Source organism: Pan paniscus, chromosome 5 (assembly GCF_029289425.2).
Source record: "Pan paniscus chromosome 5, NHGRI_mPanPan1-v2.0_pri, whole genome shotgun sequence".
NCBI classification, from domain to species: domain Eukaryota; kingdom Metazoa; phylum Chordata; class Mammalia; order Primates; family Hominidae; genus Pan; species Pan paniscus.
Window position 1 is genome coordinate 113,348,810 of NC_073254.2, and position 19,244 is coordinate 113,368,053.

The 19,244-nt window shown below is 32.3% G+C and overlaps 1 protein-coding gene across 4 annotated transcripts in view; it reads right to left on the minus strand.

The window, feature by feature from the left end:
• Positions 1-225: 225 nt before the first annotated feature.
• EPHA7 (EPH receptor A7) overlaps positions 226-19,244 on the minus strand; it is a 178,579-nt gene continuing 159,560 nt past the window's right edge. For all 4 annotated transcript variants that reach the window (XM_034962538.3, XM_034962537.3, XM_034962535.3 and 1 more), the window contains exons 11-17: positions 17,993-18,178; positions 17,356-17,417; positions 15,721-15,930; positions 14,546-14,695; positions 6,756-6,949; positions 5,259-5,414; positions 226-3,503 (exon numbers count right to left, since the gene is read on the minus strand). In XM_034962538.3, coding sequence (XP_034818429.1) covers positions 3,389-3,503; positions 5,259-5,414; positions 6,756-6,949; positions 14,546-14,695; positions 15,721-15,930; positions 17,356-17,417; positions 17,993-18,178 — 1,073 coding nt within the window. In that variant the 3' untranslated portion in view covers positions 226-3,388. The remainder of the gene's footprint in view (positions 3,504-5,258; positions 5,415-6,755; positions 6,950-14,545; positions 14,696-15,720; positions 15,931-17,355; positions 17,418-17,992; positions 18,179-19,244) is intronic.

Consider the following 19,244-nt stretch of genomic DNA (forward strand, 5'->3'; position numbering starts at 1 on the left):
TAATAGACTTGTTTATTATTTTAAGCTGGTAAAAAGAGACTTATGATTCATGTTGAAGAAAGAGTTATTTGTGCTTGATACATTGAAGACACTGTTCAAAAGCAGTTTGTCCTTATAAAAGGATGACCCCTGTAGTATTTCTTAGGCAAGGAGGGACAAATTCAACCAACGAAAAGCACATCTCGCCCCGAGTTCCCCATGATTTCTCCACATACAGCAAAAAAATACACATCAGTAATTTATTTGAACATGCACATCAGTGAGTAGCGTAGTTCTAGGCTACTCAAGAAACAAAAGGGAGAATATCAGCATTACCTAAATAAAAAAGAGAGGTGAATCACACCATTTTAATTGTCTTAAAAACACGGATAAGAAGAGCAATTAAAATATAGTCCTAAACAGTACTAGCTAATGTAGATTACATAAGTATACAATATGATTCAACTAATAGTGCTCTGACAAGCATAAACCACCAGTTCTAGTAAACAAGGCCCAGATCAATTGCTGAGAAAATGTTAGATTCAAATGTAGAACAAGTTACTTTTATTTCAGTACTGAATGCAAAACACAGGTCAAGTGTGAGGACAGTGTTCTAAAAAAGGTGGCTCTATTAAAGCAAGGAGGCCATTTCCTTTTGCATTTTTATAATTTTGGAATTCTATTTTTGACGTTCACTTTCTCTACTTTTCCTCCCCTGAGCACTAATTTATTTAAAAAAAAAGATTTCAAGGTGCAAGTTGTACATTCTTATCGTTATACCATCTCATCTCTTTCTGGAAGAGAGTATTACAATCAGCATTACAATGTTAATTCTTTTTCTCTTAATATTTGTTTCACATACATGTATTTCAAAATCATAATGTTGATTAGGAAAAGAAACTTACAAACGAGATAGTGATGTAATCATACACTTCCTATTGTGCTGTGTGTCTTTCCCATCCCTTCTCCCCTTTCCCTGTAAAGAGCTGTAAAAAATTTAAGGCAGATGAGGTATATTGCTGAAGGAAAAAGTTATTTTTGAAAAAAACTCAAAAAAACTTTTATTCTGCCCTTCTACTCAAGAAAGACTACTCAACTATAAATCTAGTGCTAGAAAAAAGCAGGAAAGACACCGTTTGCATGTACCATACTATGTCTTCTATTTCTAGAATGGCTTTTGTTAATTTAATTTTAATAGAAAAAATAAGCACCTTAAGCTATGAACAAGAAAAGAACTTCATTATTAGTGAGTCTAGAATCCAAAAGGAATTAAGAACACTCACTCAAACTCTTTCACTCATTCTCACAAAGGCCAATGCTACTGATTAGAATTGTAAAGTGCTGGACTTAGTATAAACACTTGTATACACTGCAGACACTGAAAAATAACCCTCAAGCACATTGTGTTATAGTTCCAAAAATATATTTACAGTCTATTACAAAGATTACAAGTGGAAGTGTCTAGGTGACTGTATTATGCTAATTAAAATTATTTTTACAGATTACTTTTCCTTAGGGACAAAAAACATTTTAGTGAAATTAAAATGATTTTTCTAGTCAATCAAAAAATAAATTAAAATATCAAATAACACTGTACAGTGATTTAAAACCAAAAAAAAAAAGGGTGGGGAGGGGTTTGGGAAGCAATCCATTTGAGTTTTTCTATAGCCATCTTTGGTCCTAAATGTGGGAAAACACATTATGTAGCACTGAAAATACCTGTTCTTTTGTGATGCTCTGCAAGTAAAATAGAAAAATATAGTGCATTTTCAATGTATTCAGAGCCCACTACAGAGAAATGTGTGTACAAAACAAGACAGTATAAATAAAATTTACAAGTTTTACAAAGGAACATTTACAGATTTTGTTTCTGTTATTTGTTTGTTTGTGGATGCCCACATTATCAAACAAGACCAATTATGACCGATCCCTGGGATCGTTCTCTATTAAAATCATTATAAACAGCCCAATTCTCTTTGGAAGTACAACAGTTCAATTCTGGGGTAGTTCATGATTTTCATAAGTTTTGAAAGCATTACTCACAATATGTATACATTCCTGCAATATCTATAAAGACACATTTAATTATTGCTTATGAAATTCTAACACAGTAATCAAATAATATGGTTTAATAAATAAAGCTTTAAAAACAAGCCAGATCCTTCACCTCTTCCTTCTAGGGTAAGGAGTCCTTTCATTTAACAAGTTTCTTGCATCAGTGTTCACAAACAAAAGACTTTTTGTTTTGTTTTGTTTTGAACTGCGATGGTGATATTCTGTGCAGCAAATTTGTGTTTAAATGGTGAAAATTGTGAACTGCCCCTTTATCATGCTTCAGAGTTATAATATAAAACAATTATTTCCTTTCATGTTTGGACTGCATTCAACAGAAGAGGATATAAAATATATGTCAACTATTTTTCCTAAATTTCCTAATGTCACGAGAATGAAAAAATCTTGATGTGCTCAGATTAATTTTTAGATAACACTGGATAGTTCTGCTTTCAGAGACTTGCCTTCACCAACATTCTTCAGATGAAGTGCCTCATTTGTTTATATACTCATAAACCTAAACTTCGAGTTTATTAAATTCTTTCTAGTAAAATCACTCTATAAACAATCTGTTAAAAGTGCCTTATAGTATGTATGGATCATTATTGCTTTTTTCATTGAAAAGATAGTGTGTTGTCTGATCTTTACAAAAAAATTCTTTTTAAAAAATATCAGAGCTCTTGGCAACTTGCATTTTCTTGACTACCTGCCAATTAGCAAACAATATCAAAACAGCACTGATTAAACAGAATAAAATGGCACAAAAAGGATACCAATGTTCTGACAGAGATGTATCTTCAATCATGCTATTTCTTTTGAAATTTGAGATTCTTTCAAAGGTACCCAGTGTAGTAATGTTACAGATTTAACACTAAAAAGGTCCAAAGCTATAAACAGCTTTCTAAAACAAAGTCCTTATGAAGAATAAACACAAATGATTTTAAAAAGGAATAGTCTGAAATCACATATTTAAGGAAAATATTTCATTGATTTTAACAATAAGATCATGATTTTATTTGACAAATATATTCTTTCTTAAATTCTTTATGTACATTTTAAAAAGTCTATAAGACAAAAAGGAGGTTAGAGAGCTCAAGGTGTTTGGATGTTTTTCAGGTAGTACTTTGTTTATTGTCACTGCTATTTTCCTGGCCACCGATGGTGGATCCTAAATTCCCTTTTTATATATTCTGGTGGCACTTAGGAGTTCAAGTCTATAGGTGCTTCTTAAATCTTCTCTTCACTGTTGGAAGGACCCAGGACATCACTTGTCTTCTAGCAGCATTCTATGCATATACTGAAGGCCAGTACTGTTCTCTTGCAGTCTGTAATCTCCCTTAAAAGGGAGAAATGCATATCACACTTGAATGCCAGTTCCATGTAAATGTAGCATTTGTGCTCTCATAGTCTGAATGCTGCTCATGATTTTCTTTTGATGACCAACCAGTGTGATCCCTAAACTCATCACATCCCTGAAAAAGACAAATGCACTTTTTATTAGGTACCTTACAAAGAATAAATGTGGCACTAAACTGTCATCAACTGTTTAATTAAATATATTATCTTAGCCAAATAGATCTTATCTTAGTGTTCTTGGGTATTATGATCACACCCCTGCAGCAGATCAGAATTGTAAAACCTACATCAACATTCTCCTTTGTAAAAACCTAACTGCTCAGGTTCTCAATTTACTCTCAATTCACTTTTAAAGTGATTTGAAATTTTACATAAGAAATTATTAAAGTCTTAAAACTATTATTAACTTAAGGAAAGGTTAGGAAATGTTATTTGAAATGTTGTATTCTTGAACCTAATAGGGATTTAGAAATTTCTAACTGGAAAAAGCTTGATAAAGGATAATGAAAACAGTTTGTGGGATCTAGTAGAAAAATTGGAACTCATCAATGACCATGTAAGTTTTTATACTGGATTTAATTAACGTGTGGTAATTCTGAGCATATTATTGGTTATCTACTTATTTCAGTCAGTTCAATCATTTCATTATATGTTATAAAAACTATCTTTTAAAATGTACATCTATGTTTAATAGCTTAAATTTGAATTAAGAATTGGATCTGTGTTTTGCCTTTCCTAATAGCCAGATACAATGAGATGATGTCTTTACAAGCAGCTAAAATATTGCAAAACTATAGCACCGTAGTTTTTCATGGCAGTGACTGAGAAACATGGGTTTTCAGGGGTACAGATTGCTTTGGGGACCCAAGTGTAAAAATGCCCACATCGTGACTGGAAGAAAACTGAACAAAATAGCATGCACACACTTAAACCCATGTACGTGACATTTCCTGGCATATACCAGAAAATAATATTTGATTGCTAGTCTTCATCTCATTGGAAAAATGATGACAGTACAATATAGGATCCCACAAATGGAACCTTGATTGTTGTTTTCCATTTTCAAACACATTGACTGAGAGGAACTATGTCACCCATGAAAGTCATGCTGCAGCCAAGTCAACTGAGGTTCGGAGATTTTTAGATTGTCCAGGAACCCATAATTAGTGATGGAGCCAGACAGGAAAAGTGAGTTCTTTTAACTTCAAGTTCATAGAAATTTCAAAAGTTGTTTTATCAGGTCATTTTTTTCAGGTTAAAAAAAAAGGAATTGATCATACATCTTCCAAAAAGTAAGTTGAACTCTTACTTTTAAGCTATGGTTAACTGAATTAAGCTTCTTTTGATCTCTTCAGAAATAATCATATTGGACGTTCTAATGCATTTCAGCATTGAGTATAAAGTTTTGAGATTATTTAAGTTCAACACAAACATGGTGAAAGAAATCCTCCTTTGCAATGGAGAAAGTTTCCCCAGTGAATAGGAATCTAAATAATACAGAAGTTAACTACAGAGGAAGCCTCATTGGATGGTGTTTAGAACACCAGCTATGGAGCCATATTAGTTATTACTTACTAGTTAACTTGGCTTAGGGGAAATATTTAAATTTTCTGAACTTTAGCCTTGTTGGCAACAACATAGGTATGAAACTATAGACTTAATACAATTATTGTTGTGAAGGTTAAAAAGGTAATATGTTTAAAGGCTTATTTAGTATAATGCCTGGTACGCAGTAAGAACTTGTTAAAGAAGTATTTTTTTTCTTGATTTTGGGATTCAAATTCTTTTAATATAAAGAAGATAACCTAATGTATAAAGTGTAGATTGTACCTAATAAATCCTTAAATACAATTTTAAGAGTTTAAGCTTACTCAATAGTCATCCTGGCTACTGATTCAAGGGAATTGTAGCCAGCTGCCGTGAAGTTATCTTTATATCTTTCCATCTTAATAGCTTGTAGCCATTCTCCAACTGAACAAAAGGTAGTGAAATCAGGAGTGTTTTGATCCAGAAGAGGGCTTATTGGCCTAGATAAAAATGAAACAGAAAAGCGAATATTATCCTGAACTACCAAAGAAAGAATGTTTTGGCCCATATAAAATTAAGGTATAAAGAACAAAATTAGATGTTTTAATTGGTGTACATAATAAAAAATACATCGATATGCTAATAAAAACCTAAAGCATCCAGGAGGCCAGTAACTACAAACTCCTAAATTTACATTTTATTTAGATATGATGACCACCCGGTTTTGTCTTCCATATGTTTTTAAAAGTACAGCCAACAATATTTGGAATCAGTAAATAATTGTTCATTTGCTTTTCCAAAAGTAATTGGGAGTAAATGATGCACATATGGCTGTGTTCTAACCTGTTCAGGCCACAAGGGTGCTGTAGAGATATTGTGCATCTCCTTTGCTGATGGCATTCTTGTGAATGCCTGGGGAGTTAGAACACCTCCACAGGTGCCTAACTTACTACCAATGTAAACCAGAGCATCAATCTTACCTGGCGTCTGAGGCTGAATAACTATTAACATGCATTACAATCAAGCAAGCCAAATGCAAAGGATGAATGGACTCTTTTTAATGAGTACACCTCTTTAATCATGTATTGAACTTTTTTTTTCTTTTCTTTTTTTTTTTTTGGAGACGGAGTCTCGCTCTGTCGCCCAGGCTGGAGTGCAGTGGCGTGATCTCAGCTCACTGCCACCTCTGCCTACCGGGTTCAAGCAATTCTCCTGCCTCAGCCTCCCAAGTAGCTGGGATTACAGGCGCCCGCCACCACGCCCAGCTAATTTTTGTATTTTTAGTAGAGATGGCGTTTCACTGTGTTGGCCAGGCTGGTCTCGAACTCCTGACCTCGAGATCCACCCACCTCGGCCTCCCAAAGTGCTGGGATTACAAGCGTGAGCCACTGCACCTAGCCTGAATTTCTCTTATAAACTTTAACATCATTGAATCATTTATTAAATGACTTGAAGCAAAACAGTTAAATAGATACTATGCATATAACAAAAAACAAGGACAACAGTAATAAAAACCCATGTAATAATAATAATATTGGTCTGAAAATATGAACTGCTGCTATCTTATCACACAAATCCAGTTTATAAAGTTTTTTTATAAAAGCAGCTAGTGATACTTGTAAGTTTAAAAAATGCAATAACTAACAGATTCTTTTCAAACACTAATTAAGGTAAGCCTAACTGAAAAGAAAAAAATAAACTTCAGTAAATGCAATACATTTAATATGAGTTTATATGTCAACACAAAAGTCAATTTGCCATTGTGGTGGGGTGGAGGAGATAAATGGTTTATGTTACTATTTTAATTTCTCCCAGATTCCATTCCCTTAGGCATTTCTTACCTACTACAAGTTCCCAGGGGAGTTTTCAGACTATTTGGGTTTCGAATCATTTTGTCTAGAATTCCAACTATCTGTTCAAATTTTGGCCTTTCAGCACGCTCCTTTTGCCAACAATCCAACATTAGCTGGTGAAGGCCAGCTGGGCAGTCCATGGGTGCTGGTAAACGATAACCTTCTTCTATTGCTTTTATAACCTAATAGCCAAAAGGACATTACAAATATTACTGATTTAGGTTCAATTATAATAAACCAAATTTCCCGGTAGGCAAAATGATTTATCCAGAGACGAATGAAGCACAATGCTTCACAAAAGACTTACTTTTTTCCCAAAATTTCCATGAATATTAAGCATGTTATTAAGGAGTGCGTGAAGTGCAGGATATGATCACATTTCCTAGTTAATTCAGCAATAGGGAACAGCAATTAAGTTCATCCAGGGTACAATAGATGGAAATAGTTTTAACATCATCCCAGAGGCTTTCAAAAGGGAACATGTTATGGAAATATCTTACTTGTATATCTTTGTGAGTATACATATGTGCCCATACATTTAATAATTCTGCAAGTTGTAAAAGGAATTTGAGTTACCCAGAATGAGCCAAAATGATTCACTTTTAAACAGGGTAGCAAAATAATATGAATGTACTATGATAGAAAATATTACCAAGCACATGAGCCTTTTAAATAATATGAAGCTTATTGTTAGTGTTATAAGACAGTAGTTGTAAGACAGGAGCGAGGTTGTACTGGTTTATGAGTGGCGACTGCAACCCTTCCCTACTCCAAGTTCCCTTACCTTACACTGGCAGATTGAAATCAGCGTGGGGGAAGGGTTACAGCAGGAAATAGGGAAAGGGTACAAATCAGGGCTTTCCCAGTCAGAGAGCTGGTTTTTATTATTATTTTTTATCAGCATACGACTGCCTATTTATATCTAATAGCCTAAAAAACTGTTTATATGAAGCTTTGAATGTTAGTGAAAAATAGGCCCCTATAAACATTTGTATGTAGCAATCAGAAAAATTATCATTCAGACTTGGGTTTTTTATTTATATGAAAGGCAAAAATAGATCTTAAAAATCTGAAAATGATCCAAATCTGAGCAGCAAAGGGAAGAGAACAAGAAGACAAACAGCAGAAATAAGAAGGGATTGGAGAACACTAAAATAGCATTCGAAGGGGAAGAACAAATCCTTTGACACTGACTGATATAATGGTAGAAATGTAACAAAAAATGACCCTCTGAGGAAAAAAAAAATCTTTGAATTTTCAAAGAAAATAAGGCCAAAAGTAGGCAAACAAAAAGCTGGCTTTAAGAAATGTTGATGGTCTTAATATTTTTAGGGAAACACATCCTTAAGATGCATGCTGACATTCAAAAATAGCACCTTAAAATATAAAAGGTTGTAGGATAGGATGTAATGAGTACAGTACTTGGCATCAACAATATTTGAAAAAAAATTCTCTTGTATAAGGGGAAAAAAAGTCTACTTTTTTCTTTAAGAAAAATCTCTAACTCTAAAGTTTAAAAAGTAAATAGATGGACTTAGTTATAGTAATTTTTGAAAATTTATATGAGTATAAAATTTAAGACCAAACTCTCTCCTAATCACTAGGTTGTATTTCTATCAGTTTATTAAACTTTTCATCTGAATTGTCCATAGGTACCTCCCCTGTATATATTTAAAATTGAATTTATCACCTCTCTTCCCAATCCTTTACTATTTCAACTAATGGCACATCCAGTCCCAGTCAGAAAGCTGAAAACTGTCCCAGGTTCTTTCATTCTCCCTCTCTCTCTTTTTAAAAACAAACAAACAAACAAACAACAACAACAACAACAAAAAACGGAGTCTTGCTCTGTATCCAGGCTCTGTCATCCAGGAGTGCAGTGGCACGATCACAGCTCACTGCAGCCTTGAACTCCAGGGCCTCACATCCTGATCCTCCTGCCTCACATCCTCTTTATATACACAATTAGTCACCACTTTCTGATGATTTTCTACTTCCCAAATACAATATATGCTCAAATACTAGAAAAAGTGTTTTTCCATATCTATATCTACATTTATATATCTCTCTCTATATATACATCTCCCTGAAGTGATGGAGTGATTATCTCATAGTTAAGTCTTTACAAAGTTTCACACTGAGGTGTTTCTTTAAGTATTTTATTTTGAACAACAATTATGGAGAAAACACCTTGGCCTTAAGTGACCTTAATCAGTGTTGGTACTAAATGCAATGGAGGTCATATGACAGAACTTAAAAATTTCCTTTTATGATCCCATAATTACAAATGTTGCATATCACTGTAAACATTCCTCTAAAATATCCCTTTTAAAAGCTATACATCAAACAAATACATACAAATGGTAACTCTGCAAGGATCACAAATATATAAGTACAGGAGAAATTATATTTTTTAAAAAACATTTTAAATGCTAAGAATTTCAGTGGTTTTGCAAAACATTCCAGTAATAGCACTGTACTTGGATTCAAAAATGCTATGTTAAAAAATGTGAATAAAAGTAAAAGTAATTTACTTTTAGAAAGTTGGGTTAAATGATTTAAATAGCAGATCAAGCTGGGAATAAATAAACTAATAACTTCTGAAATTTTATGTATTCAAAATGACCACACAATAAGCAATTGGGGGTATTTTTTTCATTGGAAAATGAGCGGCTTTTTGTCTTTGAGGCTGCTTCTATTTAAACACATACAGTCTATTTCTGATTTGACATGACTGCATTCTAATGCTCATAACATTAATTCAGTCCTCATTATTTCCCACCACCTCCTAACCTATTTCCCTGCTTATAGCTTATCTTCAGGTGTCCTGAAAGGAACAATGTAAGTCGAGTGATCTTTCCTTTTTTCTTTCCCTCCAAATAATGTTTTAAAATGTAAATCTAAATCTTATCATGCCCTCTTGACATAATACTTTTCAATAGCACTTCAAGCTTTCAGAATAACACCTAAAATTATTGATTCTTTAGCTTTCAACACAATATATTCTTAAGTTTTTGTAGCACTGAACATAGGACCATTAAATGATTATTAGAAAAATGAGTTAATGAACCTCTGTAGTTGTCCTACTGCATTACAGAAATTTAATGATTCCTTTTGTTATTGTAGAGAAACAACACTGATCTCACTTCAAAGTGAAACTCCTAGCTATATTCAAAGATATAATGGTTTATACATTTTTAAAGGAATAACAACAAGATATAACATTTAAAATAAGAGATATTGGGACTTTAATAATCTCATTAATAGTCACATCCCTATGGACATGAACACTTAAGGTACTTGCTGGGAACTCTTCGACCTTATAGAGCAGTTTGGCATAATCCAAGATACACCCTTTGAAACAAAACCAGCCAATAGGAGCTAATTTAGGCAAAAACTGAACTTTGAGGTTCTGCAGTTTTCATTTATTAGCCTAGCAGTAAAACAATTTTCTTGTTAAATATGCAACTAATAATCATTGTTAATATTTATTAAGTGCTTATTATGTGATTGGCATGGTTTTAAACTTGAATTATCTTATTTGATTCTTACAAAAACCTTATTAGGTTTAAGTATCATTATTATACTGATTCTAGAGATAAAGAATGTGTGGCGCACAGGAAAAAAAAGAGAGGGCCAGTCAGTATCAGGTAGCTGTTAGTAGAAAAGACAGAATTTGACGTAGGCCACAGACCAGAGCCTGTGCTGTTAAGAATGGCATTATTTTTCCAATGAAAAAATAGGTACATTCTTCATATAGTTAGATATTCTTGGAAAAACAATGCACAGAGGTAAGATAGCTGGCCCTCCACTTCTTAGAGGATTATGTAATTGGTTCATTGAATTCATCTGAAACATATTCTTGTGAAACTACTAGAAACTCCTTGTATTTGCCTTAGTATTCTAATAAAATTCATTCATAACCAATTCTATATCTAAATAGTTCCCAGAGGAACCAGAAGTGATTTGGGTAAATGTAATTTTAAAAAAGATCTCTGGGACACAACAGGGACCACTTCTTTGGCAAATGCTGTAAAGCAATACTTAGAAATAAAAACAAAAGTTACTTACTGAGAAGTGTTTCCATATTATTACAGTATGACCATTGTAATTAAGAGAAAAAGGAACACAGTAAGACCCCATTAACGAGCCTGTAATAACTCAAAATGGCATATGACATGATTGGCTTCTGTCCTCTGCTCAATACTCATTTTCTATTTCATTAACCTCACAATAACATGACCTACATTTTATGCAATTAAATATGTTGGACTTCACTTATGAGATTTTGGCAAAGTTTTACATAAAACAACATCATAATTTTGCTTCTATATTAACATGAAAAAATATAAAGTCATAAATCAGTGATGACTTTTAAAAGGAAAATGAGGTCTCACAATTTAGCTGAGAATACATTTACTTACGAGTATGTTATATTTTCCAAGCCCTTAAATGACTTTTCTTATATGGCTTTAAGGAATTATCTTCATGTCTCATATCTTTAAAAAAGCTTAAATTTTTTAACATCCTAATATCTACCTACTAGGAAAATTAACAATTTACTGGCCTAGTTTTATATAAGAAAAAAATACTTTCTTACGTTATTTTTTAAAAAATACTTTTTTTCTTATGTTAACTATTAGGATACTTAATTTACTATATAGATTTTATTCTTTTTATGCTAGTAGTATTTTTTCTTATATTACAATACATTAAAATACTAATGTAAGAAAAATACTGCTAGAAGAAAAAAATAAAATCTATATAGTAAAAAACTTCAAAATTTCATAATTTGAGGGTAAAAATTTGATTTGGATGAATCAAGATATAAAATTCAATTAAAAGATGGCTGCTGTGAAAACCAAAAGGATATTTTCAATTTCCACAATATTTCTTATATTTGACTACATTTACATACATGAAGATTTTTCTTTGAAAAGTCATTAATGGAAAGAGCTAAATGTTTGCAGATTTTTTAGAAGAATGAAAGTTGGAAATTTATTTGGAAAGCTCAACCTCTTGGTTTTAATTGCAAGTAACTGAATCCGACTGTTTCCATTGTAGTTAAAACTTAAGAAAATAATAGACACATAAAAATACAAATGAGTGCCCATTCAAGGGTTAACTAATGGATAACCTATTTGAGTATGAATCTGGTCATGTATAGGTATATTAGTTTTCCCTAGGTTTTTCTTGTTCATTGCCTTGTCCAGAGTTACACAAACTGTTCGGATAGTCCAGAACTTTCTCACTCATTAGCTTCTACACCACCCTTTTGTGTCTCTTCAGGTTACAAAAACCTCACCTTATCCAGCATTCAGCCTGGAACTGTGTGGACTTGCTTAGAAATGTAACCATCACTGTACATCTTGTTTTCTTGTGTCTCGTAAAAAAATCTTTTAAAATCTGAGGCGTTTAAAATTTGAGGGCTTTCTAAAATCCCTGACAAATTCCTAGCAACTAAATTTTAATAATGTAGAGTTAATTGGTTCACTTGATAAACCCATCTAGGCTAATTAAAAGACAATGAATACATCTGAAAATCTGAGGAAGGCAACCTTCCCAGAAAAAAAAATAATATATTCACACATACACAGCAGTTTCCACATGTATCAGGGGTTCACAGGGGTTCATAGATCTAAGTCTCTCCATGAACTCCTACCACAGATTCCTAGAAAAAACCTTTTATCTAGAAAATTTTATCCCAGAATGGAAATCATTATCCTAAATTATCTAATTTTTCTCCATTTGCATATTGAAAATTAAACATATAATTGTTCAAATAGCACTCTACTGGCATAATTATAAAATAATGAATATTATCTAATAAGAGGAATATGAATATCAATTTCACTGTACAAACTGACCTATCTAGGTAATCTCTCACTGCTAAACAAACCTGTGTCCAAATTTATTAATTATTTTAGACCTTCTAAATAAAAAAATTAAAGAATGTGCCAAATATTTTAGGTTAAAACTAAACTGCATAATAGACATAATTATATCATTTGACTAATAAAATATTAATCCTTGGTATAGTAAGGCTATATTCATAATGTTCATTTTTAAGAAAAACTAAAACAATACTTAACACATTTTAAAATTTAAAATTGGAGATATTAATTTTTTTCTTCTTAACCATTTCCATTATTTGTTTTTGGAAGTTAAGTGAACTCTGAATTTGTCAGTCCTGTCAGTCCCTTTATGTTTGAATCCAATACAGAAGGAAGGTGTCAAAAGAAATGAAACTCCACGGAGTGTCTAGGGAATGTAAATATTTCTCTTTCTCTGCCCTAAGGATTTGTTTGTCCAAATTTTGACAGTCCATGAAATCTTTGACACTGAGACCTGTCAAATATTAACAACTTTGCCTCTGCCAAACAGACTCATCATTTAGACTTTTATCTTTGAAAAACAAAAACAAAACAAAAAGCAAATGAAAAAGTTTTATGTCATCATCCAATTCAAAATATCAATAGATATAACTGATTTATAACCTTCCTCTTTTCAGACTGTGGACTTCTCAGTTAGTGAAAAAATTTGTAGGGAAAGTATCAAAAATAACTTTGTCAACAACATATAAAACAGTCTAAATGTTAGTTGTCTAAAAATAACTACTGTAAGTTTAAAGACCCAATGTAGATTTTCCTTAAGCACTACTTATTTTTTTGACTCCACACTCCAAGAATTTGCATTAGTATCATTTCCAGACTCCTCTGAAAACTCCTTCTTCAATTTGTCCAAACCTACATCTTCATTTCTAATTACCACAAGTGTACTGCATCTCTGTTATAGAAAAGTGAGTCCATTTGATCGGTCTTCATACACCTCTAAACCTTAACTTCTCAACTTTCCAGTGTGCTTCCTTAGAGAATTGGCTCATCAGCTCTGAACCAAGGTATCCACCAGATTTTCAGTACAATCCTGGATATCTTCCTAGATTTCATACTGGCTCTACATTTATCTAATTTTCACTCATATTTCAATAGGTTGAACTATAAGTGCTCTTGGCCTACAAAATGGCCATTTTAACAAACTCAACCTAATAAAAGCAACTTTTTTTTTGCACTTTTGCTGTATTGTTTTATAAGTGGTCTCTTTGTGAGATGTATACGCTCACATGGACTACCATCAGTTTCTTTTCTCAACGGAAAACAGTATGTTTTATGTTTTAGCATGTCCTCATGGCAACAGGGTATGTACATTTAATAAATATACTTTTAAAAGGAATTTCCAAAGATATTCTTATTGTGATTACATTCTAAAATATCACTATGAAACATTTACTAATATTGATCATAAAATCTAGATTGTCCCATGAAACTAAAACTTAGTTAAACCAATCAACAGTAGATAATTTAAAGAATTTTCATTGAACACTAAAAGAAAAAGATAAGCTTCAAAGACAAAACAAAGCACAACCAAACTTCCTTCCCTCCTCTTCACAAATGATTCTTTTACTCATGTGATGCTCCCACTCCAGCTGTGCAAGTGTGGAAACATTATCTTTATTAAGGAGGAAATATCATTAGTAAGCTTCTATTTTGTGTCCATAGAATTTATATTATAAAAAGAGAAAGTGATTATTCAAAATGAAAGCCAAAATAATAAAATTAGTAGAACCACTAATTTATGGTAATTAGTGTGGTAGTAATTGTGGAAAACTGTACTTTTATAATTATTTAAAAGTGTTCTTAATGAGCCTTTACCTACATGTTCCAGTAATACTGGCTATTAATGTATTCAATCCTTTTTGTTTAAATGAATGTAACACCTACATCTTGATTTGACATGTCCCAATAAGGTCTTTCTCCGTAAGACATAACTTCCCACATGACTATTCCATAGCTCCATACATCACTGGCTGATGTGAATTTCCGGTACTGGATGGCTTCGGGTGCTGTCCACCTTACTGGAATTTTTCCACCCTGTTATAAAAAGAAATGAACATTTTAAATATGTATAATAACTGATATATTATTTATGGAAATACCATAAATACATATGTGCATTTTTGGTTGGTAGTTCAGCAGCATCAGGTCTACCCATCTTGAATCTCTATGCGTATTTAAAGTTATTTATCTGATTTTTAGAATACCATTACAAGTTTCATCATTTCAAGTTTACAAGGCAACTCAACTGATTGAGATTTGTGTGGTGTTAGGGCAAGAGTATATCGAACAAACAATGACAGGCCGGGCGCTGTGGCTCACATCTGTAATCCCAGCATTTTGGGAGGCCGAGGTGGGTGGATCACCTGAGGCCAGGAGTTCAAGATCAGCCTGGCAAACGTGGTGAAAACCCGTCTCTACTAAAAATACAAAAAAATTATCCATGCGTGGTGGTGGGCGCCTGTTATCCTAGCTACTCGGAAGGCTGAGGCAGGAGCATTGCTTGAACCCGGGAGGCAGAAGCTGCAGTGAGCCAAGATTGTGCCATTGCACTCCAGCCTGGACAACAAGAACAAAACTCCATCTCAACAACAACAACAACAACAACAACAGCCACAACAAAGACAAACTAGGCAAAGTTACTATGAAAATGAAACAAAATATGGATAATTTAAATAAATTCTCACATATTTTCTTTTTTTCTAATCTTACAAAAGTTATAAGGATTAGCATAGTTAATATTCTTTTAAATCTTTATTTAAAATGTGATTACAGCTTTCTACAAATATGAGTGCTAGTAGCTAGATGTTTTTGTATGTAACTATATTCTATGACTCTCCCAATATAGGGCAGTCATGTTATCAACACTTTCCTTCTTAGTCTATATATGTATTGTACAAACAATGATTCTTCCAGAAAAACAAAAAACAAAAAAAGCAACCTCAAAATGCTTAGCTCAATTTGCTTCATTTCTCCTGTTTAGTTTTACATTATTAGGTCCTGCTTTCGTGGTAGAAAAATCTTAAGAATATGAAGAAGTGCAGTAAATGACTTTTTCTTACAGTAGTTGTATAGACAGCTTCTGGATCATCCTCTATAACTCGGGACAGGCCAAAATCTGACACTTTACAAACGAGATTGCTGTTGACAAGAATATTGCGAGCTGCAAGGTCCCTGTGAACATATCCCATATCAGCCAAATATCTCATTCCAGCAGCAATTCCTCTCAGCATTCCTACTAACTGAATGACTGTAAATTGCCCATCATGTTTCTGCAGGAAGACAAAAATAAAAGCCCAGTTAACTGCATACTTTAAAAGGGACAAAAATCACCATGAAAAATATCTGCGTGCTAGTAATTTGCTATTGTATAATGGGAATTGTTAATTTTTTATATAATATGGATACCTGTGGAAAAAAAATAACATGCTCATTTAGCTGACAGCCAAATAAGATAATTTTGGTAATCATTTAGTTATGTATACTAATTTGATATTTTAAAATGAACTAATAACAGTTTGAGATTGCACAAGTCCAAAAGTATATGCTAATTTTTAAGTTTGGAAATAGAGTATCTAAAAAATTACCCCCAATAGCTAAGTGTTTTCCCCACATGCCAAAAAGTCTAAATAATATAAAAGTATATAAAGAAATTAATATACACATAATAAGGTTTATTTTCCTCTAAATGCTAAAAAAAAGCAAGGGGGGAAATATTTGAGTCAAAATGAAGAGAAACTAAAATGTAGAAAGTAATTGTAGTGGCCACTTTGTTTCCATTTCATTTTTTCTCAGTTTTGCTACTGATAGGAGCATTACTTGTAACAAGGAGTCTCTAGGACAGATGTACTAGCAAATGGGATTGAGAACTGTTTGCAACCAGACTGGCCACTTCCAACCCATTTTAACCAAAAAATTACTCCAGCTGAATATAAACATGCTGGATGAAGTATGCTAGTCTGAGTTGATTAATTTTCTAGTTGATACTTTTATCATGATGATGCAGCAATAAAAGTTTCTCTAAATCCTATGACTGTTTATACGCCTGAGTTAAATATGATTCTAGATCATATTAAATAACTTTGCATGTTCTCTTTTTCTTTAGATTATTTTTTCTTTGCCATTTGGAAAAATGTTCACATGTTAATATTCTTAGTTAAAAAGCCTCTGAGAGTAAAAATATCTATGTTTATATATTCTGGATTTATATGTCATTTACAAATAAACCACATACCATTAATTTGAAAAATAATGTTAATAATCATACATTTTATGCTTGGTGTTCACCTAACAATAGAATAGAAATGGTTCTACAGAGCAGAGTTGTGATCATAGTGTCAACACAGAATGATTATCTCACCTTTTAGTCTTTTCCATATTATCTCTATATTTCATTTAAAATTGTATATACTGTTTTATAACATGAATTCAAATTACAGGGCTTCGGGCATCCTCCATACCTCAGGTAATAATATTAATGGAAATAACTTCTTGACCACATTGTATCACTTCAATGCTCAAAATATTCTAGTTTAATCTAGTCTTGAACTCTGATTATTAATCTGATTTTCAAAGACAATCTTCTAACCTCTTACTATTTTACAAGGCTCTCATTTTACATCGCAAAAAAAGTTCATAAAATTATATTGGTAGCAAGCATAGTATATTTAGAATAAGTGGATCACTTTGGTACTTACCCTGAGAAATGCATCTAGGGCTCCATTTTCCATGAACTCTATTACTATCATGACTGGTTTCCCTAAAATTAAAAAAAAAAAGTTTCAGAAGTCGTAACCTGAGCTGCAGGGTTATCTCCTTTCTCATCCCCCAATAAAACACATGGTGCTCTTTTGAAAGAGTGAGTGTGAGAAGTATGAGCATTTCTTTTATTGTTGCTGCTAAGCTCAAAAAGTCATTATATGTCTGCTTGGAAGATGGTCATGATTCATAAAATTAAACCATATAAATAAAAGTCACTGTGTTCTTCTGACTCCTGCTTAGTGAGTAAAACTCAGAGAAAATTACACTTTATGTAAAATGTAAAGACTATATTGCATAATTATTACGTCTCTTGAAGAGAAATAAAAATATTTATCAGTCATTCCATCTATCAGAGTTATTCTTCAACTCTAATCTTGCATTCATTTTTTTCCTGCTTTCTTTTCCCTTGAGGTGATAACATAAAGCAAGAATTTTTTGATTAGTTACATACCAAGAAAACACATTCATTTAGACTGTGCAACATATTTCATAATTTGTTTTATTATGTACATAATAATACTAATTTCTGACACTCAGTCTTTTTGATAAAATAAAGATATAACCAATATCTACCTCTTGTAACAACCCCTTCCAAATGGACAACATTTGGGTGGTCAAACTGCCCCATGATGCTTGCTTCACACAAAAAGTCTCTCCTTTGTTTCTCTGTGTAACCAACTTTCAGGGTTTTTATGGCTACTGCAACATCTCTTTTCCCTGGAAGTTTCAAACGGCCACTGCAGACTTCACCAAATTCTCCTGAAGTAACAGAACAAGCAGGCATATTTTAGTTTCTAAATATTGTAATTTTCTTTTAAGAGTAAATGCGTTGAATTATTTTTCTTTAACTTTTAGTAAATTATTTGAAAGCATTTTAAAATATTTTCAAAAATACTTGGTAAAGCCCTGTAAGTTACATTGAATACATTCCCATATATAGGGGAGTCTATTTCCTAGACACAAAAAAGTTGTTTTTGAAAATAATGGCATAAATGAAATCAAAACTTGAAGATAGAGTTCAGAGCTCTTTCATAGAAGTTACGCTTTCCTAAACTGTCTGTTAAACGGCTACTATTTTTCAATTGAATTAACCAACACTCAGGGTCAACATTTAGATGTGAATTATGCTACTATATATTATATATTTAAAAATTTTTTTATATATATTATATTAGTATATTACCTAGACTACCTACTAAAGCATGAGGACACATCAGCAAATTCTAAACATTGCTATTCCTTTTAATTTTGAGAAGAAAATATTTATTAAATATTTAAAATCTGGAATTTATATGCACTATATCTACTGGATTTAAAGGAATTAGAATCAGAAATGTATAATTAGTATAAAAATACATACATATAGAAAATATTCCCTTTAAATAATTCATACACATTAATTTTCCACATGAATTTAAAGTACAATGGCTAATACCTACAAATACAAGAAAAAAGATAAAAATGAAAGTTTTGTAAGAAGACAGTAAATCAAGTAAAAGGAAATGTCCAGCAAAATTCTGGAAATTTCTGACCTTTTAAAAATACAAATTCATTTCTTAAATGACAGGCCAGAGCTATTATAAAGTAGCTTGTAGTAGAACAATATCTTAAAAATCCAACAGAAAACCAAAAATATATGGATTCTTTGTGCCACATGCTAGTTTTTCACATTTTTTTGTAAGATTTCATAAACAAGTACAGCCTCACTGCTTCCAACAGTTCAGGTAAATGCAAAAGTTCTATACTTGAGGGATAATTATTTGCCTGTCATTATGATGTATGACTTTCGATCTTGGCTAAATGGAACGGCTGAACGAGGAAGCTA